This window comes from Balaenoptera musculus, chromosome 8, assembly GCF_009873245.2.
Source record: "Balaenoptera musculus isolate JJ_BM4_2016_0621 chromosome 8, mBalMus1.pri.v3, whole genome shotgun sequence".
In the NCBI taxonomy this organism is placed as follows: Eukaryota; Metazoa; Chordata; class Mammalia; order Artiodactyla; family Balaenopteridae; genus Balaenoptera; species Balaenoptera musculus.
The window spans coordinates 109,859,380-109,884,815 of NC_045792.1; the positions used below are offsets into that span (position 1 = coordinate 109,859,380).

Below are 25,436 nucleotides of genomic sequence, written 5' to 3' on the forward strand. Positions count from 1 at the left end.
TGCTCCAGCCCTTCTCTTTATCTTGGAGTATCTGTCCACAGGGGAAAGACTCCAGCTGCGCAGCCGGGGGCCCATCTATCTCCTGCCTCAGAACTACATCAAAATTTAACACTTCAGGACTTCCCTGGTGGCGCAGTGGTTAAGAATCTGCCTGCCAATGCAGGGGACACGGGTTCGAGCCCTGGTCCAGGAAGATCCCACATGCCGCAGAGCAACTAAGCCTGTGCGCCACAACTACTGAAGCCTTTGCGCCTAGAGCCCGTGCTCCGCAACAAGAGAAGCCACCGCAATGAGAAGCCCGTGCACAGCAACGTACAACAAAGAGTACGTACAACGAAGAGTACGTACAACGAAGCCCATACAATGAAGAGTAGCCCACGCTCGCTGCAACTAGAGAAAGCCCGTGCACAGCAACGAAGACCCAACACAGCCAAAAATAAATAAATTAATTAATTAATTTAAAAAAATTTAACACTTTGCATCAAAGGACACAATCAACCAGGTGAAAAGGCAACCCATACAAAGTGAGAGAGTGGCATGGACATATATACACTACCATATGTAAAATAGATAGCTAGTGGGAAGCAGCCGCATAGCACAGGGAGATCAGCTGGGTGCTTTGTGTCCACCTAGAGGGGTGGGATAGGGAGGGTGGGAGGGAGACGCAAGAGGGAGGAGATATGGGGATGTATGTATATGTATAGCTGATTCACTTTGTTATACAGCAGAAACTAACACATCATTGTAAAGCAATTATACTCCAATAAAGATGTTAAAAAAAAAAAGAAAAGGCAACCCATGAGTATAGGAGAAAAAAATGTCAAATCACTATATCTGATGAGGGATTGATACCCAGAATGTATTGAGAACTCCTAAAACTCAACAACAAAAACCAAATAACCCGATTCAAACATGGGCAAAGGACTTGACTAGACATTTCTCCAGAGACACACAGGTGGCCAATAAACACATGAAAAGATGTCTGATGTCACCAATCACCAGGGAAATGCAAACTACAACCACAGAGAGATATTACCTACACCTATGAGGACGGCTATTCTCAGAATAACAGAAAACAACAAGTGCTTGCGAGGATATGGAGAAATTGGAACCCTCCTGCACTGTTGGTGGGAAGGTAAACTGGTTCAACCACTATGGAGAACAGTATGGAGGTTCCTTAAAAAACAAAAGATAGAGCTACCACGCGATCTGGCAATCCCACTTCTGGGAGTATCCTGTCGACCAAAAATCAGCGCAGGAAGCTGCAAATTAGAAAAGAGAGTTTATGTGGGTCTTAAGGGTTGCAGTTCAGGAGATACAGACTCGGGTAAAACTGAAAGGGTGTTCTGGGGAAGAGGGAGAGTCAGGGCCTTATAAAAACAAAAGCCACCAGGTTGTAAAGTTGTCTGCTGAGAACTGTGATTGACTCTGACGTGAGTCAGGAAATATTTGTCCTTAAGGAATCACGAGTTATCTTAGGGTGAGGGTCCAATACGTATTGTGAGTTTCTGGCAGATGCTCTGGATGCCTGCATTAGGCCAGTGAGTGGTCAAACGGTCAGATTCCATCCAGGCTGAGATGTGCATAAGCCTCACTACCTCAATGGCTCCCCGGCTCAATTTTCAAGTGTGCTTTTAGCAAACCCCACCCCATTTTTATTTTCCTTCCACAATCCCCAAAACACTTGAAAGCAGAGCCTCTAGCTATGTCTTCACCCATGTTCACCCATCATTCACAACAGCTAAAAATTGGAATCAACCCAAGTGTCTGATGACGGATGAATGGATAAAAGACACATGGTACAACCGTATATGATATTGTGATTTACAATCAATACATACTTTGTGCCCCTATTTCCTGGCAGACAGCTCCCAGACCCTCTGAATTTCCTAAGAGCAATGGGAGCATCTTTTGTTACAATATTTGGTCTTTTGGCCTCAATCCCTGAAATCCCTTCAGAGCCATGAAGTGAAATGGGTGTCTTATTATTTTTTTTATTTTTATTTTTTTTGGGGTGTCTTATTATTCATAACAAGTCTCTTTCCACCACTACTGGGTTTATGGTGACTATTGGAAATCCTCTAAGGATGGGGATATGGTTGCCAGGGAAACCAACCATGATTAGAGGGTTGGAGCCTCCATGAAAACCCAGAAGATGGGGGTTCAGAGAGCTTCCAGGTTGGGGCCTTCCACGTGCCAGGCCCCAAATTCCACAGGGACAGAAGCTCCTCTGTTGGGAGCCCTTCCAAACCTCGCCCTATATACATATCTCTTCACCTGGCTGTTCATTCATATCCTTTAATATCCCTTATAATAAACCCGCGATCTAGTAAGTAAACTGGTTTCCTGAATTCTGTGAGCCGCTCTAGCAAGTGAATCCAACCAGAGGAGGGGGTCGTGGGAACCTCCGATCTGTAGTCAGTTCGTGAGAAGCACAGGTGACCTTGGATTGGCGGCTGAAGTGGGGCCTCTCCTTCTCGTCTCTGAGCACCTCTCCTGTGGGTTCTGCGGCTTCTGTCTCTCCCGCTCCCCACGCCCCTGGGGGTGCCCTCTGGGGACATCCCAGCACGGCCTGGTGGTACCCTGGGCCTCAGCCCCCATCCACTCTGCCCATCTGAGAGGTGAAAGTGGTTTCTGTGCCTTTTCTGACGGCCGAGTTCAAGTCTCTGCTCAGGGGTGGTTGCAGAGGACACCCTCCCCAGCTTTGCCCAGCTCCTGGCTCTGTCCTTGGTTGTCAGTCTCCCAGTAGATTCCATATCAATGATTCTTATGCTTTTGGGCCTCAGGACCCTTTTATTATTTATTTTAAAATTTATTTATTTATAAAATATTTATTCATTTATTTATTTATTTTAGTTGCACTGGGTCTTAGCTGTGGCACACGGGATCTTCTTTGCGACATGCATGTGGAATCTAGTTCCCCAACCAGGGATCGAACCAGGGCCCCTGCATTGGGAGTGTGGAGCCTTATCCACTGGACCACCAAGGAAGTCCCCTCAGGACACTTTTAAACACTTAAAAATTACTAAGGCCCCCAAAGGAACTTTTACTTATGTGTGTTATCCATCCATATTTACTGTATTAGAAAATAAAACTATGAAAATTTAAAGACCTGCATTTATTCTTCCTTTTAAAATACTGATGACAGACTTGTAGAAACCATCTATACCATGCTTTACCTCAGCTGATCCTCTAAACTCACTTCCAACCCTTTAAGTGCTCACCAATCCTGAACGAATTAGGTCTTGAATTTGCCTAATTCTAAACCAGACCCCAAACCTCACACACACCTTACCCTTGCCCCCCAGATCCTGCTAAGACTCTCAAGGTAGCTAAGCCGCGTAGCTTTATCGATCTGTCCCTTGGTAGCATTTTGGGGAGCCAGCATTCAACACATAAAGCATAGATTTCTATGAGAAATAGTTTTTTAAAAATTCAGTAAGAAGAGTGGCATGAATACACGTTTCTGCGAATCTCCCTGACATCAGGCTTCTCAGCAGCAGCTGGACGTCGTCACGACGTCTGCCTTTGGTCAGTTAGGAAATGTCGTCTTGGTCGAAGCATCCGGAGAAAATCCGGCCTCGCCCAGACTTGCAGCTGGAAAGGCAGGAGCACGTGAACAGCCTTTTGGGATCCTCGCGGACTTTCTCCTCTGCTCCGACACCAAACCCCGGCACGTGGCGTCTCTCGGGGCGGCTGCAGTCTGGACCGGGAGCCCACCCCGTGCACGGCTCACTGGGGCCCCGGGGACCCTCGGTCCATCTCGCCCCGTGGACGGGTCTCTGGCCGCCGTGATGCTGTAACATCGCGCATCGGTCGTTTGGAAAACACTGGTTCAGAGTCTCCCATTCCGTGTCCACGTGGAACTCACACCTACATCACAAGCTTGGAGAAAGGCCTTCAGGTCGGGAAGCTGTCTTGCTGATGCTGGCAGGTTCCAAAATTCTCATTCCCACTGGAGAGCTCGAGTTTACCGTGGCAACAAAGACTGTCCGCTGTTTTTCTCGTTTTGGAGAAAACGTCTACCAAGAACCCCGGTGTGAACAACCACGGCCCGTCGGTCAGTGGTTCTCACCCCTCGCCCGTCGCCCGAGCCCAGCGCAGCGGGACGCTCGCGCCACCCGACTCCTCACGCGCCAGGGCCCAGACTGAAGTCAGTTAAATTAGGAACGTTTGCTGAAAGCGCTTCTTTCCTTGGGAGTGTGTGGTGAGGAAGACGGGGGGCCCTGCCCCGTGGCGACACCGGGATCCTTGCTGAGGAGCCAACAGCTTTACACACTGGGGCTTTTGCACCGTCTGTGCCACGGGAGCCCAGTGAAAAAGGCAGCTCACCTTGCGTTAGTTTCCGAGTCTGCGGTAACAAAGTATCATAACCTGCACGGCTTAAACACCAGGAATTCACTGTCTCCCAGTCCTGGAGGCTGGAAGTCCAAAGTCAGGTGTCGGCAGGGTTAGCTCGTCTAAGGCTGTGAGGGAGCATCTGGTCCAGACCCCTCCCCCAGCCTTGGTGGCTTGCTGCAATCTTAGATGCTCCTCATCTTGTAGAAGCAGAAGCCTGATCTCTGCTTCCATCTTCATTTTAGGGTTAGACATCTGTGTGTGTGTGTCTATGTCCAAATGTCCCCTATTTATAAGGATACTAGTCATGTTGGGTCAGGACCCACCCTAATCACCCTATCCTACATGAATTTGGGGGGATACAATTCAACCTGTAATGTACTGCTGTCTTGTTATGCAGCTTGTTTAGTGTTCAGGGCCCCCCAGGGACCTGTGGACCCCACCTGGAATGCCGCACCGTGCGGTTTAACTATTGAACAGGTCGAGAGCTCCTCAGCTCTAATTCTGCTTCTCGCGTTAGCCTGATACTTCAGGATGTCAATCACTGTGGGGCCGGGTGGTTAGTAGGGACCCTTTTCGTGCTTTCGGTACCATCCTCACCTGGAAGCCGACCCTGCCGAGCACCACCTTCCACAGGTGACAGGTGTACCCCTCACCTCTATTCTGTTCCCAGCAGCATGATGTAGGTGTGAAGACGTCTCACACCCTATGCTATTTTGTGCAGTAACCTTTTGGTGAATCAAATATTTTGAAAACGTTAAAAAGAAAGGAAAAAGAAGCAGCTCCACCCAAAATGTCACGGGAAGCTGCTCTTGCCTCCTGGCCGGGCCTGCGTACGGGAGGAGAGGAGGGGACTCAGAGCCATGCCACGCTGGTGGGAGGAGGGCCACAAAGACGAGCTTGTCCCCAAGACAGAGACGGCCTTGTTGGGGGGAACATTTGCTGGCGGCACAGCTGGGTGCGGAGCGGGTGCTGGGCGGGCAGCTCCCCGGTGTGACGTTCCCCGCTCCACCCATGGTCAGACCCCCCGCAGCCTCCACTGGGGCTGGTGCCATCCAACCCTCCCTCTTCCCTGCTTGACCAGGGCAGAGTGGGAGGTGGGGACGTGAGTGGTTAGGGACACGTATCAGGCCAAACTGCATGTGAACCCAGGCCCTGACCCACTCTGGGGCTCCAGGAGGGGGACCTGGCCCCTCTGTGCCTTGTTCTTTTTTTTTTTTTGAAATTTCTTCTTTTTTGTAAATTTATTTATTTTTTTAAATTTTTGGCTGCATTGGGTCTTCGGTGCCTTCACTTGTTGCGGAGCATGGGTTCAAGGCACGTGGGCTTCAGTAGTTGCAGCTTGCGGGCTCTAGAGCACAGGCTCAGTGGTTGTGGTGCACGGGCTTAGCTGCTCCGTGGCATGTGGGATCTTCCCGGACCAGGGCTCGAACCCGCGTCCCCTGCATTGGCAGGCGGATTCTTAACCACTGTGATACCAGGGAAGCCCTGTGCCTTGTTCTTGTCTGCGCCTACTTCCCGGGTACTGAGATCACTGGGTCACCAGGGAAGGTGGTGCTCAGTCACCCCCTGACCTGGGGGCCCTGGAGAGTGATGCCCTCAGGGTGGAAAGCAGAGTGACTCCTCATGCCTACCCAGACAGCTGTGTGACTTGGGCCACTCACATCTGCCTGTTCTTGGGAGGGTGGGGAAGCCCCTCCTGGGAGCCCAGAGGCCTGAGCAGAGAGGCGGGGCCGGGGCATCTCAGAGCAGCTCTTGGGTAGTGAAGTCTGGCCTGGGGCCCCGGGGGAGAGGGTTCTGAGCGAGGGGCTCAGCCAAGCAGAGCGCGGGGCAGGGTGTGGGGAGGCTGTCCGGTCCGGGTTCCCCACTGCTGGCTGTTCTGGACCAGCAGGGTCTGTGGGTTTCTGGAGGAAGGCTGATGCCCTCAGCTCTCCCTTTTCATCTTGGGCTCCTTGTCTGTGGGGTCGTGCCCAGGCCTGGGAGGACAGAGCCTCCTCTCGTGGCCTGGGGTCGGGGGGAGAACCTTCCTTTCCCAGGGAGAGGGGCCCGTGGTGGTCAAGTCTCGGTGTGGCCCAGAAGTCACCAGACACCCCCAGTTGCCCTTGACTGGGCTCTGCTGGACAGACTCGGCCCAGCGTGGCCTGTCCCAGCTGGGAGTCGGGGCTCCCGAGGCCTGGCCCAGAGAGGGACAGTCGGCCCACCATCGCCCACCGTGAAAGGCACAACCTGCCTCTGGGTCCAAGCTTCCTGTGGTTGCCCATCAGGTAGAGACCCCCGGAACCGAGCCCTCTGGACACCGTGATCCAGGGTGGGTCCACCGGCTGCTTTGGGGATATGCAGGTCAGACGCCCCTGACCCGGCCCGGTGCTAGGGCACCCCGGCCGTCACACACCACAACAGGCAGCGCCGCCAGCAGCGAGCACCAGAGGCCTCCAAGGGTGGGGCCCAAGTTCGCTCGCGGCCAGGTGGCTGGGAGCCTGCGTGGTGCGGAGAGCTGCCCACTGTGCGCTCAGGGACCCCTCCGCTCCTGCACGGACCCCGTCCCAGCTGGCCATCTGCCCGGCCCTGCAGGCCCACGCCCTCTTCTGGGGCATCTCCCTCAGCTTGGGCTCAGCTCTCTAAATCTAGTTTCCGTCTCTCTCCTGTGACTCATGCCCCCTCCCTCCCTGGAGGTTTGGCAGCCCTGCTCCCCACCGCTCCCACTCGGGCCTTCCGGACGGACATCAGGCCTGGGAGAGCCCCAGGCACAGAGTGGGCAGGGCCCCCCTCTCAGGCCGCAGCTCCCAGGAGCGTCCTCTGGGCCCTCTCACAAGGGTGTGGAGGGGAGGGTGTCCTGGGCCCCCCGCTTGGGTCAGGGCTGAGCAGCCTCACCGGGAACCCCCCCAGCCCGGCCTGGCCGCAGCCTGTCTGTGCTCAGGAGCTCTTCCAAAGGCGCAATCCCGGGGGGGCTCCAGGACCCACAGTGACCCCACCCCACCTCCAGGAGACAGACACAGGGCTGCTGGGAGACTTAAGTGGTTTAATGATATGGATTCTGAGCCTCGGTCACCTTTCCTCGCTGGGGGGCGACCCGCAGAGTCCAGGGCTCCAAGACTCAACCCCCAGCACACAGCACGCCAGGCAAGGCTGGCCTGAGACTTGCTCAGAGAAGGTTCCCTTCTGGCTCTGCGGTGGGGGAGTGGGCAGGGCTGGGGTGGGGGTGAGGGGTGCCCAAGGCCAGAACTCAGGTGAGTGGTGTTCAGTCCATCCTTGATCCTCCAGGTGGTGAAGGGAGAACGGCATGCGCCCCACCCCAGTGGGGCCCGGAGTCCCCCAGCCCACCCTGGGGGTGCCGTGTGCTGGGTGGGCGCTGAGGGCAATCTCTGGGGGCAAAGGGCACCAGCCCAACCAGCTCAGAGCCAAGGGCAGCTGGGTGGCTGAGGTCTGCTGCCCTGGTGGCCCGCAGCCGGCCACCTGGAGGTATGGGGATGCAGTGGCTGCAGGAGGCCGTGGGGACAGGGGCAGGGCCAGAGTCACCTGCGCCGGGAGGAACCCCTGTGTGGACGAAGGCGGCCAGAGGAAAGGTCCCTGCCCCCTCCCAGGGTTGTGTGCGTGGGTTCTGAGGCCTCAGGGAGAGCTGTGGGGAAGGGCAGGGCTGGGTCTGGGACCGGCACAGCTCTGGCCTCAGCGGGCGGGCGGACGAGGGGCTGGCACCACCTGGTGGCAAGTTTGGCTACGGTGGGCGTCGGGGAAGGTGGGGAGTGTGGGCCGGGGCACCGCTGAGCCGGAGGACAGGCCCCACGTGCCACGAGGCGGGCGAGCCGGTCCCCAGCCGGCACGACTCTCCGTCCGAGTCCACGGTCCGAAATACGTACACGTACAAAAATAATACTCCAGCCGCGGGGGCGGGCCCTGCCGCGGGCCTAGCTGTCTTCCTCCGCCCGCCTCTGGTTCTTGGAATGGAACTTGCTCATGAGCTCCTCCAGCTCCGACCCACCTTGCTGCTTCTGGGGGAGCCGGGGGACCCGCAGGTCAGTGTCCCGCCAGCCCCCCTTCCCGGGGCGCGCGGGGAGCGGAGGGCGGGGCGGCTCACCTCCAGGACGGCCTTCTGCACGGTGAGCTGGCTGTACACGCGGGCGCCCTCCTCCCCGCACACCTTCCGCAGCTCGTCCTTGTTGAGCGAGAAGAGCTGGGGCCCGGTCAGGATGCCCAGGTTCTCCACGATCCTGGGGGCGGGGGGCAGGGGGCGGGGCGGGGGCGTGAGGGCGGGGCCCCGGCCGTGGGCGTGGCGGCCGCCGCGCCCGCCCCCTGCCCGCCCTGTGCGCCCTTCGCTCACCGGGCGCTGAAGGCCTTGGCTTCCAGCCAGGCGCGGACCTCGCTGGGGCCGGACTCGTAGGTGAGCGGCAGGTGCACGGGCTGGCTGCGCTCCACGCGGAAGTTTCGCGTCGGCTGTGCCTTGATGTGGCTGATCTTCTTGATGAGCTCGTCGTTGACCTCGTCCATGTGCTGCATCAGCTCTGCGGGGCGCCAGGCGGCTCAGGCCTGCCCGCGCCTACCCGCGTACCCGGGGCTCCCCTCCCCACCGCCTCCCCCGCTGGCTCTGGGCCCCCCGCCCGTAGGGTCTGGCGGCCCCATCCCTCACCGCCTTTGTTCCCGGCAAAGCCTGGGGGCAGCTTGTGGGTTGGGCTGGCAGGACCCCAGTATTTCACCCCCTGCAGGGTGAACAAGAGGGGGTGGGTGGGGGCGCCATTAGGTCAGCTTATCACCCCTCCCGGCACCCCTGCCCGCCCCTCCTCCCCCACCTCCCAGGACCTGCCCAGTCCCCCACCTTCCCAGACTCGGCCCGGAGCCAGGGAGCCCCCGCACCAGCCCCTATAGCCGAGGGGTCCAGGCTCCAGGCCCGGTCTTTCTCTGCCGCCCCCCCCCCACCAACCCCCGGCCACCCGGCCTGACCCTGCAGCAGGACGGAGCAGACCTCCGCCTCACCTGCTCCAGGAGGGCGTCCTCCGGCTGGGTCTCGGCCAGGATGTTGCCGGGCACGTAGCCTGCCTGGCCGCTGCGATTTCGAAGCTTCCACCACTGGTGGTCGTCTTCCAGCACCTGTGGGCGCCGCATCTCCGCCATCATCCCTGACCCACAGCGCCCGCCCCCCCCCGCTCCCGCCCCGCCATAGGCACCAGTGCTGGGTGCTGGGACCACCGGTGTGAGCCCCTCTTTACTGATGGGCCAGAGAGAGTTCCGGAGTCCCCCCTGAGCCTGCTCCCCCCTCCCCATTCTACACACCTCCTCCAGGTGCCCCTGGCCCACCTGGCCTCCCACCCATCCATAGGGGCCACCGGCCACCGCCCCACCCCCCACCCCTCCCAGCAGCACCCTAAGCCTCTAGCCTGGTTGCGGATATAGATCACCACCCCCCCTCCAGCTGCTCCACTTTCTGTCCCCCAGTGGGTGGCCTGGATTCAGGACGGGCACAAAACTCAGAAAGTGCCTTGAGGGGGCTCCCGGGGTGGGCATGAATGACAAGCCCCTGCTGGACTGGGGGGTCCCCCACTCAGCACAGGGAGGGCCCACCCCACCCTTCAGCCTGAGCCCAGCCCAGCCCAGGGGCCCTTGGGCTCCCTCCGAGATCCCCAAGACAGGGAGGCCCCTCAGCCAGGCTGTGCTGGGGCGGGTGCCAGGCTGAGGACCCAGAGTGGAGCCCTGGGGTCAGGCGGACCCCTCCTCTGGACCGGCCCCCACTCACCTCCAGGACCTCGTCCTTGAGCACCGACAGCTCGTTCGCGTTGCGGGCTGTGAAGTCGTAGAGGACCTTGACGTACTTGGCCATGGCCGGTGCGGGTTCGTAGCCCCTGTGTGGAATGGGAGGGGCTGAGGCTCAGGGCTGGGCTGGGGTCTCTTCCTGGGCCTGGGGGAGCGCTGGGGGCAGCAGCTTCCCAGGTGAACGGCTGCGTCCTGTTCTGCGGCACAGCGGCTGCGGCTGTCAGCTGGGATGGAAACTGTGACAGCCCCGTTGCGTCTGGGGCCCCCTGCGTGGGGGGGCAGCGGAGGCGGATGGGATGCAAGGGTCTGTGGGCACAGCAAGGCCTGCCCTGCCCTAGCCCCTAGCCCTGGAGGCCTAGGGGTCTCCAGGCCCAGCCCCCCAGGGGATCTAGAGCCAGGCGTGTACCCGAGAAACGACAGGCCATCCCTGGAAAGTGGCTGACCGTGGGGGAGGGCCGGATGCTTTCAGAGCCCTAGTCCCTCCGGCACTGCAGACACGACGACGCAGGGCCGCCCGTGAGCTGCAGGGTCCCAGGGTGTCCCAGCCCTTGCACGGAGCAGGCCTGTGCCTGCCACCCGTGCTGGGCCATCCCTTCTGGTCAGTCTGGCCCCTGATCACGAGGGCACCCCTCATACAGGTGCAGGGCTCGGGGCCCTGGGGAAGTGGGGGCTCTGGGGCTGGGGCAGCCCCTGGGGCCCCGGTGGGGGGCTGTGTCAGGATTGGCCAGGGTGGACCGGTCAGGGGCTGGAGGTAAAAGGATGAAAATGTTTCTTGAAGGTGGCCCTAGGCCAGGGACCAGGGCATCGGGCTGGTGGGGCAAAGGGAGGGGCACACTTATTCAAAACATGGATTCCAGCCTCCTCCCCTCCTGAGACTGAATCCTGGGGTCTGGTGGGTAATGAGCTCCCCAGGCAGGTCCTGGGCCAGGACTGAGAACAGAAAGTAGGAGGGGAGGGGAGGAAGGACGGGGACTCCCCCAGGCCCTGGGGCTGTAAGACATGGTCTGTGAAAATGTGTGCGGCCAGAGGGAGAGAGGCCGTTCCCACCCAGACCATCAGTCTCCTCCTCCGGCTCTGAGGCTGGGCCTAAATCAGCCCCAACAGGGCAACTGGGATCGTTGAGACCATTTAAGTTCAGTGGTTTAGTAAATTTCTGACCATGATTCTAAAGCATAAACGTGGAGAAACAAAAAGAGATGACGTATTAGGTACGTCATCTAAGCACTTTATGGGTGCTTTCGACATTTTCCCCTCAATTGTACACCACAAAGTTGAAAGGAAACCCGGCTCTAGTGTGGAAAGCGTTATTTTGACCGTCGTTGAAAAAGGCATTTGCTGCCACCTGGTGGCAGTGTACCCACAGCGGAGCCTCCGGGATTTGAGGGGTGGGCGTCACACTCCGTCACTTTGAGCAGAGCTTACCTGTGAGCATGTGGGGAGCTGACGTCTCCCTGGGGTGTGGGCTCAGATGTGAGGCCATGCTTTGGGGAGTTTCTGAAGGACGTGCGGCTCACTGGAGTTGGCTGTGGGGAAGCGGACACCGGGGCTTGGTGTGAAGCAGGGGCTGGGCCAGGAGGGCAGGGCGGTGAGGGCAGTGGGCGGAGGTGGAGTGCAGGCGGGGCTGCGGGCGCTCTGACCTCATCACCGGGGGCTGATGCCAGCCCCTCCACCTCCCAGGGGGCCTCCTGCAGCACGTCCAGGGGTGGCTCCCAGCCGCTCTGGAACTTGGGCACGTAGGGGGGCACCTGCGGCTCCCGAGGCCACTCGGAGCTGGGGTGGGAGGTCCTGGGGTGAGCTGTGTCCACCGACCAGTGCTGGCCCCACCCAGGACCCCCCAGCCCGCCCGCCAAGGGACCCATCCTGGTGTGCGCCCCGGGCCACCGCCCTACCGGGGTCGTGTCCAGGTCTCCCCCAGGGACTCCCACAGCGCCATCTCCTTGGGGACCAGGTGGCCGCGCAGGAAGCCCACAGTGTCTCGGGAGAGCAGGGGGCTGGAGACGGAGCGAGCAATGTCTGGGCCACCACAGGTGCTGACGATCTGGGGCACAGCGGGGCGTCAGAGGCCCCCCCCTCCCACCCTGCGCCTGCCCGCAACACCACTGGCCTGCCCACTGCGCCCACCACTCAGAGTGCAGACGCCGGCCCCAGCCCACTGCCCAAGGTGGGCACTTGCTTCCCACCAAGTCAGGGGCAAGCCCCCCAGGCCCCCGCTCCCCCACCCCAGCCCCTGCCTCCCCCCAGCCCCAGGCACCAGATCCAGAGGCCCGAAGAGGAAGTGCACCAGCTCGGCTGCGCTAGGGTTCTGGATGTGCTTCTGCAGCTTGGCCTGTGGGCAGGGAGCAGGCCGACCTGTGGGGTGGCACCAGGGACAAGGCACCCCCCCCCAGTATCAGCTCGGAGGGATGGGGTGGGCCGCTGTACTCACGAGCAGGTTGATGGCCAGCTTGGTCTTCCGGAAACAGTCAACAAACTCGGCCTCGGAGGGGGGCCGTGCTCGCAGCGTGAGGACGCCCTCTGGACAGGGGGTTGGCGGGTAAGCCTGGCCGGCCCGCCGCTGCCCTGGTGGGTCTGGCCTCAGTCTGATGTCGCCCACCCGCTGAGACCGGACCTGGCTCCGCTCAGTGGTCGCTGCGCTCCCCACCCCCACTCCTGTGTCCGCCCCGATGCCCCTCCCCTGCCCGGTGCCCCCCACCCCCGTCCCCGCACCTGCCGGCCCCTTCTTCCCCTTCTTCTTCCCCTTCTTGCGCTGGTTCAGCTGCTTGAAAGCCTCAGCGGCCTTCTGCAGCCGAGCCACGAACCACTCGATGTCGTCCAGGGCGCAGTTGAGGATTTGCTGGGGTCAGAGCAGGGGCAGGGGTCAGCCTCCGGCGCCCCACCCGCTGCAGGGACACCCCCACCTGCTGCCTCTTGGCCCCTGGCCTGGGGGAGGGGGTGGGTGCTGGCTGGGGGTTGGCCCCCGGCGCCCGGAGTGGGTGGGAGGTCCTGCCGGCCCGAGACCCACCGTCTCCTTCGAGACCCACCGTCTCCTTCGAGACCCACCGTCTCCTTCTCGATCTTCTGAGCCAGCACGGCCCTCGGCTCCTCGTCCTGCGACTCCCAACGGCGAAAGCCTGGACGGGCGCAGAGCTGCTGCTGACTGAGCCTCCCCCCCCCCGCCGCAACCCTGCTGCCGCCCCCAGCCCGTCCCCCTCGGCCCACCTGGGTCTCCGAGCGGCGTGGGCAGGCCCACTCGGTTCTTGGTGGAAGGCGAGTCCCTGCCGTAGCGCTGGAAGGGGATGGGGGCCGGGCCCTGGGACGGGGGCAGGACGGACTGCCGCTGCCGGATCTTCTCCTGGTGGCCCCTGAAGTGGGACGAAGGGCGGCTGAGCCTGGCCGCAGCCCCAGCCCCAGGCCCGGCCCCTCCCCCCGCCCCTCCTACCCCCTACTTGAGGGTCTGTGGCCGCATCTTCTTCCCCAGGCGGCGGTCGGCCAGCGCGCTCTCGATGTCCTCATGCACCAGCTCCGCCTGGGGGGACGGGGCGTCAGGCTGGCTCTTCGGGGGATCCGCGCTCCCCGCCCCGCCCCTATCCCGCCCCCCACTGCCCGCCCCTCACCTCCACCTCGTCGCAGTGGAAGAAGTGGACGTCGGGCTTGCTCTGGTCTGAGTCCTGGCACACGAGCAGCAGCACCGACGGGTAGCGTAGCTGGTTCAGCACGGTCTGGCTGTGCCGCACGGTCGGCAGTGGGAAGTTCTCCAGCTCCTCCTGGGGGACAGACAGCTGGGACTGGGCTTGCCACGGTGCATGGCGAGAGTCCCAGACACGGATGAGGGCTCACGGCCATGGGCACGGGGAAGACCCGAGGAGCGGATGCCGGGGACACGGGCTGACCGTGAGCGTGGCCTGTGGCGTTCACGCCACGGATATGGCACGGAAAAGGAACGTGGCCTGGACACGGGCATGGACACGGACCCCACGGGGCAGCGTGCACACGACGGGCCCCGCCTCGGTACAGCCGGTGGAGCAGCTCTGGCGAGGGGGGCATGCCCCTGCGTGGCGTGGCTCCCCTGTACTCTCGGCCCTCGTCCTGCTCCCTCTCCCACAGAGGCCCAGCGTGCCTGGGTCACTGCCTGTGCCTGCCTTGCAGGATGGGCGAACGCCCTCCCTCCTGCTGCCACCATACCTGGGATTCCACGTCCAGCAGCCGCAGCGACTGGTCGTTGACCTGCAGCAGCATCTCCTGTGTCCAGATCTTCTCCTTGGAGCTCAGCTGCACCAGCTTCCGGATGGCATCTTCCACGGACACAATGGCCTCACTCTTGTCCATGATGAACGTGGCCAAGTGCTGGGTGGGCAGGCAGGGGGTCATTCTGGGTGGAGCCCTCCTGGTGCTAAGAACCAGGGCCAAGGGGCTGCGCCCTGGGGCTCTGAGGGGCTAGGGCCAACCTTGGGGGTCTGAGGGTGTCACAGCCAGCCCCGGGGGTCTGAGGGGCCATGGCCAACCTTGGGGGTCCGAGGGGGCCACGGCCGACCCTGGGGGCCTGAGGGGGCCACGGCCAACCCTCGGGGGTACAAGGGGGCCACAGACAACCCTGGAGGTCTGAGGGGGCCACAGCCAACCCTGGGGGGGTCCGAGGGGGTCACAGTCAACCCTGGGGGTCTGAGGGGGCCACAGCCAACCCTGGGGGGTCCGAGGGGGCCACAGCCAACCCTGGGGGGCTGAGGGGCCACAGCCAACCCTGGGGGGCTGAGGGGGGGTCACAACTAATCCTGGGGGTCTGAGGGGAACATCCCTGCCCTGGGGGTCTGAAGAGACAAAGCCCCACCTTGGGGGGGTCCTCTGCTCTCCTCGGGGGATGTCTGTGGGGGCAATGGACATGCCCTGGCAAACCCCTTGGCAGCCCTACACACACAGCCCCCAGCCCACCCACATCTGCCACTGGGCTCCGGGACCAGGCTCCCTGCCCCCCCCAGCAGCCCTGGTGCAGGCTCACGACAGGGCCTTGGCATGTGCCACCTCTGCCCGAGTCCGGTCTCCCCCAGCTCGCTCTTCCTTCCGGACTGTGCTCGGGCACTACCTCCCCGCCTGCCTGGCCACAGCCTCACTGTGAGCACGTCCCTGACCCGCCCTGTGTTTATCATCGTCCGACTTTATGCTGGACATGACACGCGCCTTTGTTTGCTTTCTGGCTGCTGTCTCCCCGGTGCCTGTGACAGTGCTGGGCCCCCAGCAGGCGCCCAGTGACTGTGACGGGAATGAATGAGCAGCCCGTGGGGACTCTTGGCCCGCCCCGCTGCTCTCTCTCCAAGCGTGGCTCAGGCCCCTCCTCCTTCCAGGATCCCCCACGTGTCCTCGCTGACCTTTGCTGAATTCAGTAAACAATGCTGGGACAGCTGGGTGAACACTCACAGAAACTCCAAGCAGTTAAGGCTTAACCACAGAACATGGAAGCGTGAAAGTGCTAGAAGGAAATACTAGGTAATTTCTGATAATCTCAGGAAGGCCTGCTTCACCGGGGGACTTTGCTAAGCAAGGAGGAAAATCCAGATGCTCAGAAGACAAGACCGGGACTTCCCTGGTGGTCCAGTGGTTAAAACACCGAGCTTAAACTGCAGGGGGCGTGGGTTCGATCCCTGGTTAGGGAACTAGGATTCCGCACGCCACATGGTGGGGCCACGAAAAAAAAAAAAAAGGGAATAAAAAGACAAGACCAATAAATCTGACTTAATAAAAAAAAGTTTCTGCCTGAGAAAAAAATACCACATACAAAATATTTAAAAAACCACACAGATATAATAATAGATATAATGGAGGTGATGTAGGCTAATTTTCTTGATACAGGAAAAGGCCAACATGCATTACAATGATAGTTCTTACTTTGTTAGAAGCTCTATTTTGTTTAATAATTAAGGATACCAACGATAAATGAATAAAGAATGAAAGAATATATAAACAAGTAAAACATTAACAGCTCAATAGAAAAATTGACAAAAGGTATGAACAGAGAGTCTATAGGAAAATAAATATAAGTAACCTTTTAATATAGAAAATTATATGCAGGGGAATTCCCTGGTGGTCCAGAGGTTAGGACTCTGCGCTTTCATTGCCGAGGGCCTGGGTTCAATCCCTGGTTGGGGAACTAAAATCCCACAACTAAGATCCCACAGGCTGCACGGTGTGGCCAAAAAGTGTATATATATATATATACACACACACACACACACACACACACACACACGTATATCTGCAGACTCATTCAATACAAGAATTGCAAATTGAAGCTGGAGACTATGACTTTAGGAATGAGTTTTCACCTATTCTGTTGTGCAGTACTAACAAGCCCCTGTGGGTTACACTGGCTGGTTAAAGACGTGGAGAAGGAGGAGCCCTTGCTCCGCACTCGCCTGGCTGCTCTGGGGAGGAGTTGATGACACTGGACCAGCCCACATGCTTCCCTCTTACAATCCCAAGGCAACCTGCACACGTGTAGAATGTGGCACGGGTACAAGGCTGCCCCCTGCACAACTCTTGGAGGCCAACCTACATGTCCATGGGCAGGTTAGAAAGACACTGGGCAGGGGAATTCCCCGGTGGTCCAGGGGTTAAGAATCCGCCTTCCTATTCAGGGGACACAGGTTCGATCCCTGGTCAGGGAACTAAGATCCCACATGCTGAGAGCCCGAGCACCGCAACTAAGACCCAACGCAGCCAAATAAATAAATGAATAAAACGCTAAAAAAAAAAAGAGAGCGGGCAGGGGACTTCCCTGGTGATTCAGTGGATAAGACTCGGCGCTCCCAATGCAGGGGACCCAGGTTCGATCACTGTTTGGGGCACTAGATCCCACATGCATGCTGCAACTAAGAGTTAGCATGCTGCAACCATGAGCCTGCATGCTGCAACTAAAAAGATCCCGCATGCCGCAACGAAGACCTGGCGCAGCCAAAATAAGTAAGTAAATAAATAGATAAATATTAAAAAAAAAAAAAAAGGGACTTCCCTGGTGGTCCAGTGGTTGAGAATCCGCCTTCCAATGCAGGGGACGTGGGTTCCATCCCTGGTGGGGGAACTAAGATCCCACATGCCGCAGGCAACTAAGCCCACGTGCTCTAGAGTCTGCACGCCACATCAAGAGAGAAGCCCGTATGCAGCAACTAAGATCCAACGCAGCCATAAATAAATAAATAAATAAATAAATAAATAAATATTTTTAAAAAGAAAAGAAAGAGAGTGGGCAGAAACATGCAGTGACTATCAGGCAGCTGGTCTGTCTGCATGAGGCGCATTGTCAGCAAAATACTGCACAGCCAAACCATCCCAGCCATGCCGTCCATGCATTCCAAATGACTGAAAACATACAGAGTGTATTCTCTGACCAGAATGGGATTAAATTAGAAATCAACAACAGAATGATAACTACAAAACCCTATTAATTGGAAATTAAGCAACACACTTCTAAATAAATCATGGGTCCATATTTGTAGAAATTAAACAGCACACTTTTAAACAACAAATGAGTGAAAGAGGAAATCACAAGGGAAATAAGAAAATACCTAGAGACAAATGAAAATAGAAACACAACATATCAAAACTTATGGGATGCAGCAAAAGCAGCACTAAGGGGAAATTTGTACCTATAAATGCTTACATGGTTAAATGCTTAAAAAGAAGAAAAATCTAAACAACCCATAGGTCAAAGAAGTCACAAGGAAATTTAGAAAATATTCTGAGTTGCAGCAACATGGGTGGACCTAGAGATGATCATACTAAGTGAAGTAAGTCAGACAGAGAAAGACAAATATCATATGATATCACTCATATGTGGAATCTAATTTTAAAAAATGATACAAATGAACTTACTTACAAAACAGAAACAGACTCACAGATTTCGGAAAAAAACTTAACGGTTACCAAAGGGGAAAGGTGGGGAAGGGATAAATTAGGAGCTTGGGATTAACGTACACACACTACTATATATAAAATAGATAACCAACAAGGACCCACTGTGTAGCATAGGGAATTACGTTCAATATCTTGTAATAACCTATAATGGAAAAGACTCTGAAAAAGAAGGAATACATGTATATGTATAATTGAATCACTTTGCTGTACATCTGAAACTAACACAACATTATAAATCAACTATACTCCAATAAAATAAAATTTTAAAAAAGAAAATATTCTGAGCTGAACAATAATAAAAGCAAGCACATCAAAACTTGTGGAAGATAGCTAAAGCAGTCCTTTGAGGAGCTTTATAGCTTTAAATGAATGTCAGAAAAGAAGAAAGACTTAATATCAATGGTCTGGGCATTCCTCTTAAGAAACTAGAAAATGACAATCAAATGAAACCCAGAGTAAGTGGAAAGAAGGAAAATAAGAGCAGAAACCAATGAACTAGTAAAATACACAAACAACAGAGAAAAATCAACAAAGCCCAAGATTGGTTCTGAAAAGACCAATGAAATTGATAAACCCTTAGCAAGACTGATCAAGAAAAAAATAGAGAAAACACAAATGATCAATAACCAGAAGGAACGAGGGGACATCACTACAGATCATACAGGCATAAAAGTGAATTCATAATAAAAGAAAACTTCCCACAAAGGAAACCCTATATTCAGGGCCTCACAGGTGAATCCTAACAAATACTTAAGAGGGAAATCACAACAATCTTCCATAAACTCTTTCTGAAGACTAGAGGAGTAGGAACATTTCTCCACTCATTGTATAAGGCCAACATAACTCTGATACCCAAACCTGCCAAGGGCATTGCAGGAAAAGAAAATTATAGACCAATGTTCTAATAAATATTAATGCAAAAAAATCCTTAACAAAATAGTAGTAAATTAGTCTTGTCAATACATACAAAGGATAATAAACCATTAGTAAATGAAGTTTATCCTAGAAATGCAAGGTTGGTTCAACATTTAAAAAAATCAGCATGATTCATTACATTAACAATAGTAAATACATTTCAATTGAGAAAGCATTTGATAAAATTCGACAACTTTCATGATAAAAGCTCTCAGCAAATAAAGAATGGAAAGGAACTTCCCCATTCTAGTAAAGGGTATCTACAAAAACATACAGCTTATAAAATGGGGAATTCTGAATACTTTCTTCTAAGATTGGACACAGGCAAGGATGTTCACTATCCTTACTTTTATTGAGCACTGTCCTGGTAGTTCTAGCCAGGGCAATAAAGCAAGAAAAACAAAGTGGCTAAAATTAAGAAATTAAGTACTGTATTTTCAGACAAAATGATTGCGTACATAAAAAAATCCAATGAATCTATAAGCAATTCCTGAAACAAGTAAATGAATTCAGCGAGGTCTCAGAATACTCAATCACTATACAAAAATTCAACTGTATAAAACAAATGCTGGGACATCCCTGGCGGCACAGTGGTTAAGAATCCACTTGCCAATGCAGGGGACACGAGTTCGAGCCCTGGTCTGGGAAGATCCCACGTGCCACGGAGCAACTAGGCCCATGCGCCACAACTACTGAGCTAGTGCGCCACAACTATTGAAGCCCACACGCCTAGAGCCCGTGCTCCACGACAAGAGAAGCCACCGCAATGAGAAGCCCGCGTACCTCAATGAAGACCCAACACAGCCAAATAAATAAATAAATAAATAAATAAACCCACAAGGCTTTGGTGCCCCCCCTCCCATTGCCACCACCTCTCACCCTCCCTCTTGGCCTCAGCTTCCTCATCTGGGAGGGGTCAGCAAACCTGCCCACATCCCCAGCCTTGCTGGTTGCTGGGCAGGCAGGAGACGTGGCCCCAGCCTGGGTCCTTCCACAGGCTAGCTTGGACCAAAGTCTAGGAGAAGGGCTGGGAGGCCCCGCTGGCACAGGTGGCTCCTCACCAAGGAGGGCAAAGTTCCTCCCACAGAGAGGTGGCAGAGCTGCCCTTGGATGCTGAGCCTGCAGCAGTCATGAGCTGACCACACAAGACGGCCCCTGCCTGCCCAGGTTGGCAGGGAGGGCTGATCACCAACACAGCCCAGTGCAAGAGCCCTAGAGACTCCCATGTCTCATTGCACCCACTGTATAGATGAGAAAACTGAGGCTCAGAAAGCAGTGACTCACCTGGCTTCCGTGGGCATGGAGGGCTCTAAGGGGAGGGACGTTCTTACCTTCCTGGTCCAGGCCCCCCACCTTCCTCGTCTAGGGCTCCCCACTTCCTGGTCCAGGGCTCCTCACTTTCCTGGTCCAGGCCCCTCACCTTCCTGGTCCAGGGCCTTCACCTTCCTGGTCCAGGGCTCCCCACCTTCCTGGTCCAGGCCCCTCACCTTCCTGGTCCAGGGCCTTCACCTTCCTGGTCCAGGGCTCCTCACTTTCCTGGTCCAGGGCTCCCCACCTTCCTGGTCCAGGGCTCCCCACCTTCCTGGTCCAGGGCTCCCCACCTTCCTGGTCCAGGCCCCCCACCTTCCTGATCTTGGGTCCCCCTCCCTCCTCCCACTTCAGCCATTCCCAGCCCTGCTGTCCTGCAGGTTTGGACGATGACCAGGAACCAGGAACTTGGCCGGCTGCCAGGAGCAGGAAGGTCATTTTAAAAACATATTTCCTGAGTTCTAAGTGTGAATTAAAAGTGACCTAAAAGCAAAGGCCTCCGGAGCTGGCGGCTCGTCCCCATCTCGATTGTCCAGGCTTAGTGGGATTAACCATCAACGAGGTCCCTGCGGGAGCTCAGAAAAGGGCGTCTGCTCCACCTCCGCCCTCCTAATCTAGCTCCCTGTTGTGAGGCCAGGATGACAGCTTCCCTCCCACTGGGGCTTCCGGGGGCACCCAGAGCTGTCCTTGCCTTCCTGTGTTGCCCCTGGCATCCCTCTCCCCGATGTAGCTCCAGGGTTCCTGTGCCCCTCAGACCGGGAGCTCCCCAGGACCGGAGGGAGGCTCCCCACCGGGGGTGAGCCCAGAGCAGGCCGCCTGCTGTGGGACCACTTCTCCCCGGGCCTCAGTTTCCCCACAGGCCCGGGGACCCCGGAGCACAGAGGACAGGAGTGCCCTGTGGGGTGAGGGGCTCACCTGGACGTGGTACTGGGAGGTCTCGTGCATGATGACATTGGAGTTGGAGTACTTCTTCCTCTGAGCTGAATAAGGAGACACAGTCACTCACCCCTGAGGGCGGGACCCCAGGCGGGGCCGCAGGGAGGGCAGAGTGCAGGCGAGGAGGGCTGCTCTGTGGACCCCTTGTGGCCGCCAGGAAGGACACAAGGGCACGGAATGGAGGGACGGCCCCTCCTGGCAGAACACGGAGCTCCCTCGGTCCCCAGGAGGGACCCCCAGCTCAGAGTGGTGATGGCACAACTGTGTCCGAGGTCTGTCCTGGAGCGGACGCAGGAGGCTCGGCCTCCTTTCATGGAGGCCCCCTGCCCACCTTCCTGGGGAGGGGTCTGGTCCAGGGCTTCCCCCAACCCTAAGAGCTGCCAGCTACCATCTCCCTGCCTCTTCTTGCCCCTCCCTGGGGTTCCTTGCATTCCAGAGGCGGCACTGCATGGCTGGGGGAGGGTCAGAGCTGGGGGAGGTGGGGGCCGGCCAGGGCCCGCCCTCCCAGAGCAGACACCTGGCACTCAGTCCAGCAGGAGCCCCCGCCCCTAGAGGATCGGGTGGCGGAGAAGAGCACACAGAATCAATATTGATGCTCCCTGAATTATTAGTAAGGCCTCTCCCCTTACTGGCTCACTGTGGGGAGGGCTATTCAGTGGCCAGAGTTTGGGGGAGGGACCTGAGCACCTGCTGGTTGATTAGGGTCCAGGGGCCTTCTCTGGGTGCCCAGGGCTGACCCGCGTCTCCCTGGGTGGGGGCCTGGCACAGCCCTGGGGAAGGGAGTAGGCGAAACCCTCCCAGCCGAGCTGGTCCCCGAGGCCTCTTGTCCTCAAACCTCACTCACCAAACAGGTCCTTGGCACTCATCTTGGCCACACCGTCAGACTGGCCCAGGCTGCCACTGCAGGGGAGGGGCTGGTGAGGGTGGGGCCCATGCCACACCCCTCCCTGGGGACTACGGGTGGGTAGCGGGTGGTGGGGGCCTAGTGGGTGGGGGTGGGGGCTCACTTGGCAGCACCCGGGCAACAGCTCACAGACCCTGATTGGCTCATGGCGTCCTCGACGGTGGCTGGCGGTGAGAGGGCAGACCTCAGAGTGGCCTGGGTCCAGGGCTTAGTGCCTGGCCCACACCTAAGTGCACAGGGGAGCCAAGCTGACACCTTATCGTGACCTGGCCGGGGCCTTGTTACCCCAGCACAGGGCCTGGGTCTCCTCCCCATCCCTCCCTGGATGCAGGACCTGGGGCCCCGATGGCCTGGCCAGATTCCCCAGGGTGCCTGGGCAGGCAGTCCTCAGGGAGCAGAGCCCTGCCTTCTGGACACACCAGGACCACCCCTGCTCCACATCCCACTTGGTGTTCACTGCAGCCCCATCTCCCCCTGGACCCTCGGTCCTCTACAGGGACCCCCAGGACGTGCCAGCAGAGGGGTCCCACTCCCAGAGGCTGTCTGGAGTGGGGTTGCGAGGAAGATGTCCTGGGGGCTCTGAAGGGGGGTCGGGGGAAGAGGCACCTTCCAAGCAGAGGGAACAGCATGTTTAAAGGCCCTGAGGCAGGTGGGAGCCAGACAAGGGAGAAAGGCAGCAAAAGATGAGGCTGGAGCCCAGGGTGAAGGGTAGGGGGCCTGGGGACCCAGAGCCCAGGGTGAAGTCCAGACGGAGCCCACCATCTGAGGGGTGAGCAGAGCCTGGTACCCCTGGGCCAGGCTGACATGTCCTGTGGGATTCTGTGCTCCGTGGGGACCTCTGGGTCCACACTGTGCCGCATCAGATGTCACCAGTGATGCCATCCATCTGTGGCTTCAGTGTTTAGGGGGCTGCAGGGTTGGGTCGCAAGCCAGGGGTGCTGGTATCCAGGGCAGGTAGTACCTGGTACCTGGTAGCTTGTACAAGTACCTGGTAGCTTGAGCAGGTACTACCTACAGGGAAGGCTCCCAGGAGGTGTGAGGGACCCGGGGGCTTCAGGCTACCCCCTCCCACATGCCACCGAGGGTCCGGGCTTGGCCAGATTCCTCTGTCCATCTGTCCGTGGAGAATGTCCGGAGTGCTCATGACCTCAGTGGGTGAGCCCGAGTGTTTGCTTAATGGGATTCCTGGCGGGCTGAGGCGAGGGTGCTGGGCACGTGCATCCAGATACACACACACACCTGGGCGAAACCCAGGCCTGTGAGCACGCAGACACCTAGGTCGAGACATTCGGCCTCCCCTAGGGGGCGGGGTGGGGGGCCTCAGGGCCAGCCAGGGAGGTGGGTCCAGGCATCTGGGTTGGGGAGCAGCTGGGGGAGGGGCCGCTTACAGGCCGGCTCCAGCGGGGAGTAAGGGGGCTTCTTCAGCTGACTGGGGTGGGGATGGCACTAGCCCTGAGGGCCCCAGGGCCCAGGCTGCACTTTGGTTTCACTGTGGCCATTTTCCGGTTGCAAAGGAAGGCCGGGTATGGTGCCTGGTCAGGCAGGGGGAGGGGGAGGAGGCCCAGCAGGGCAGGGAGGGCAGAGGGACCAGCTCCAAGTTCAAATTCCAGCTCACAGCTGAACGACCTTGGGGAGGAGTCAGCTTAAGGCCCAGGGAGCCAGGTGGGGCCCTGGGATGGGGGAGACCCTGGGGCTCTGGCTGTGCCCAGGTCTGGGCCCTGCGGGTTGGGGGAGGGAAAAGCCTGGGAAGCTGTAGGTGGGGAGCAGGGCGCCGAGCTTGCACTTGGGAGACAGAGGCAGGCAGAGAGCTGGGCGGCGCTGGACCCCTGACTGCACTGGGCAGGGCCAGGAGAGGCCCCGCCACAGGCCGTGGGGGAGGTGCAGAAGCGGGAGGAGAGGCGGCGCCAGCTGGGCTTGGCCTCCCAGCGCAGCTGGGGCTGACCACATCTGGGTGGGGCACAGATGGTCGGTGGCGCACTTCAGAAGCACCGGGAGCCCTGCTTACCCGCCTCCCCTGCCACCGGGACACCTGAGGCACGGGGGCTGCCCCAGGCCAGCCCAGCCCAGCCCAGCCCAGGTTGGAGGCACACAGGCCCCGGCAGCTCGGCCCCCAGCCTCCTCCCTGAAACTCCCACACCCCAACCTTAACCGAGAGCCTGACCCCGGCCTGATGCGTCCCTGGCCCTGCGTTCCCGCCTGCCTCGGACACACAGGAAGCCGGCTAGCACGCCAAAGGAGCCCCCAGTCCGCCCCGGCAACACTGGTGCAGATCTTTGGAGGGGCAGGGGCTGAGGCTCCTCAACACCGCTTCACTGGAGGAGGGGGTTCGCCCCACCGAGCCCCAGGGCTGGGAGGCGGCCGGCTGACTCAGAAGCCACTGGCTTACAAACATCGCCAGCGCACGGCGCCGCCCCAGGACCGGACGGGGCAGGCCAGGCCGCAGGAACCCGGCTGCGGCCACCAGCCCAGGGAAAGCCCGCGGGCCCGGCGCGGCCCCTCGCGCCCGATGCCCCATGCGCCCCGGCCCGGCCTGCAGAGCCAGGCCAGAGCCCCGCGTCGCGCTGCCACCTGGGGAAACTGAGGCCCGGGCAGCCCGCCCTCCGTGCGCTCGGCTCCCCTGTGGCTCCAGGGCCAAAGCGGGTGCGGGCTCCAGGCGGGGCACTCACCTGCTCCTCTCGCGGCCCCGCGCCTGGCCGCCCACTGGTCCCTTAGTACGCGCGTCCGTCCGCCCGTCTGTCGGAGCCTGGCTCCCGAGGAGAGAGGGACGCGCGGAGGAGCCGGGGCGGGGCGCTGGGAGGAACCTGAGCGGCAGGTTAGAGTCACCGTTTGCGGGCGGGCACTGGGCAGGGGCGGGGGTGGGACGCGGATGCCCCGCCCACCCCGCCCCCGCTCAGGACCCCGCCCCCACCGCGGCTCCCCGCGGACGGTCCCCACAGCCACCCGGGTCCCTCTGCGCAAACCCCACCCCTAAAGCGGGGGCGCTGGTGGACGGGTGGGCGGGGCCGGGAGCCCATCCCTCGCTGGGGTGCTCAGGGCGGCAGCGCGCCCCGACGCTGCTCTGAGATATTCCCGGGGCAAGCCCAGCTGCCTGCACCCCAGAGGGGTGGCGTGGAGCCCTGGGGAGGTCAGACCTGCCCCTGCCAGGTGCCCCCAGCCTCAGGTGCCCCAGGACCCGGGGCCGAGTCCCATCCTCTTCCACTGGGGCCCCTCTGGTCTGGAGGGAGCGCTAGGGCCAGGCTTTAGTCTGAGTGAGTCTCAAAGGTAGGACCATGGGCCAGAGGCTCTGCAGTCCTGCTCCCTGAGCTTGCCAGGTCCGGGGCGGGGGTACCTCCTCCACGATTTAGGAGCTCCTAAAATCTCTTTCTTTGTGTCGCCCAGCCCAGTGTGGGCACCCCCTGAGGAGTGGGGTTATCCC

General features: G+C 58.7%; 1 protein-coding gene across 3 annotated transcripts; it reads right to left on the reverse strand.

The window, feature by feature from the left end:
* Positions 1-7,337: 7,337 nt before the first annotated feature.
* On the reverse strand, positions 7,338-24,819 carry EPS8L2 (EPS8 like 2). Of its 3 annotated transcripts, none has more exons than XM_036861459.1 (21): positions 24,688-24,819; positions 22,125-22,247; positions 21,962-22,017; positions 21,097-21,161; positions 14,239-14,400; positions 13,671-13,820; positions 13,503-13,582; positions 13,276-13,418; positions 13,117-13,187; positions 12,784-12,910; positions 12,503-12,591; positions 12,329-12,403; positions 11,967-12,115; positions 11,715-11,847; positions 11,500-11,600; positions 10,061-10,166; positions 9,304-9,417; positions 8,960-9,029; positions 8,654-8,834; positions 8,411-8,543; positions 7,338-8,324 (listed from the first exon to the last, which is right to left on the reverse strand). In XM_036861459.1, the coding sequence occupies exons 2-21, from the start codon at positions 22,166-22,168 to the stop codon at positions 8,241-8,243; spliced, it is 2,133 nt and encodes a 710-aa protein (XP_036717354.1). In that variant the 5' UTR covers positions 22,169-22,247; positions 24,688-24,819; the 3' UTR covers positions 7,338-8,240. The 3 variants fall into 3 exon arrangements, with proteins under 3 accessions (XP_036717354.1, XP_036717352.1, XP_036717355.1); XM_036861457.1 differs by having other exon boundaries at positions 12,503-12,636; XM_036861460.1 differs by lacking the exons at positions 14,239-14,400; positions 21,097-21,161; positions 21,962-22,017; positions 22,125-22,247; positions 24,688-24,819 and having other exon boundaries at positions 12,503-12,636; positions 13,098-13,187; positions 13,671-14,232.
* Positions 24,820-25,436: the final 617 nt, after the last annotated feature.

Excerpts from the sequence above, each read along its gene's own strand:
- EPS8L2 (XM_036861457.1), bottom strand. The coding sequence starts at position 22,168 with ATGAGCCAATCAGGGTCTGTGAGCTGTTGCCCGGGTGCTGCCAA. Across the intron at positions 12,637-12,783 it reads GGGGAAGAAGGGGCCGGCAG|GGCAGCGGCGGGCCGGCCAG; the intron begins GTGCGGGGACGG and ends CAGACCCACCAG. Across the intron at positions 10,167-11,499 it reads AGCTCCCCACATGCTCACAG|GGGCTACGAACCCGCACCGG; the intron begins GTAAGCTCTGCT and ends CATTCCACACAG.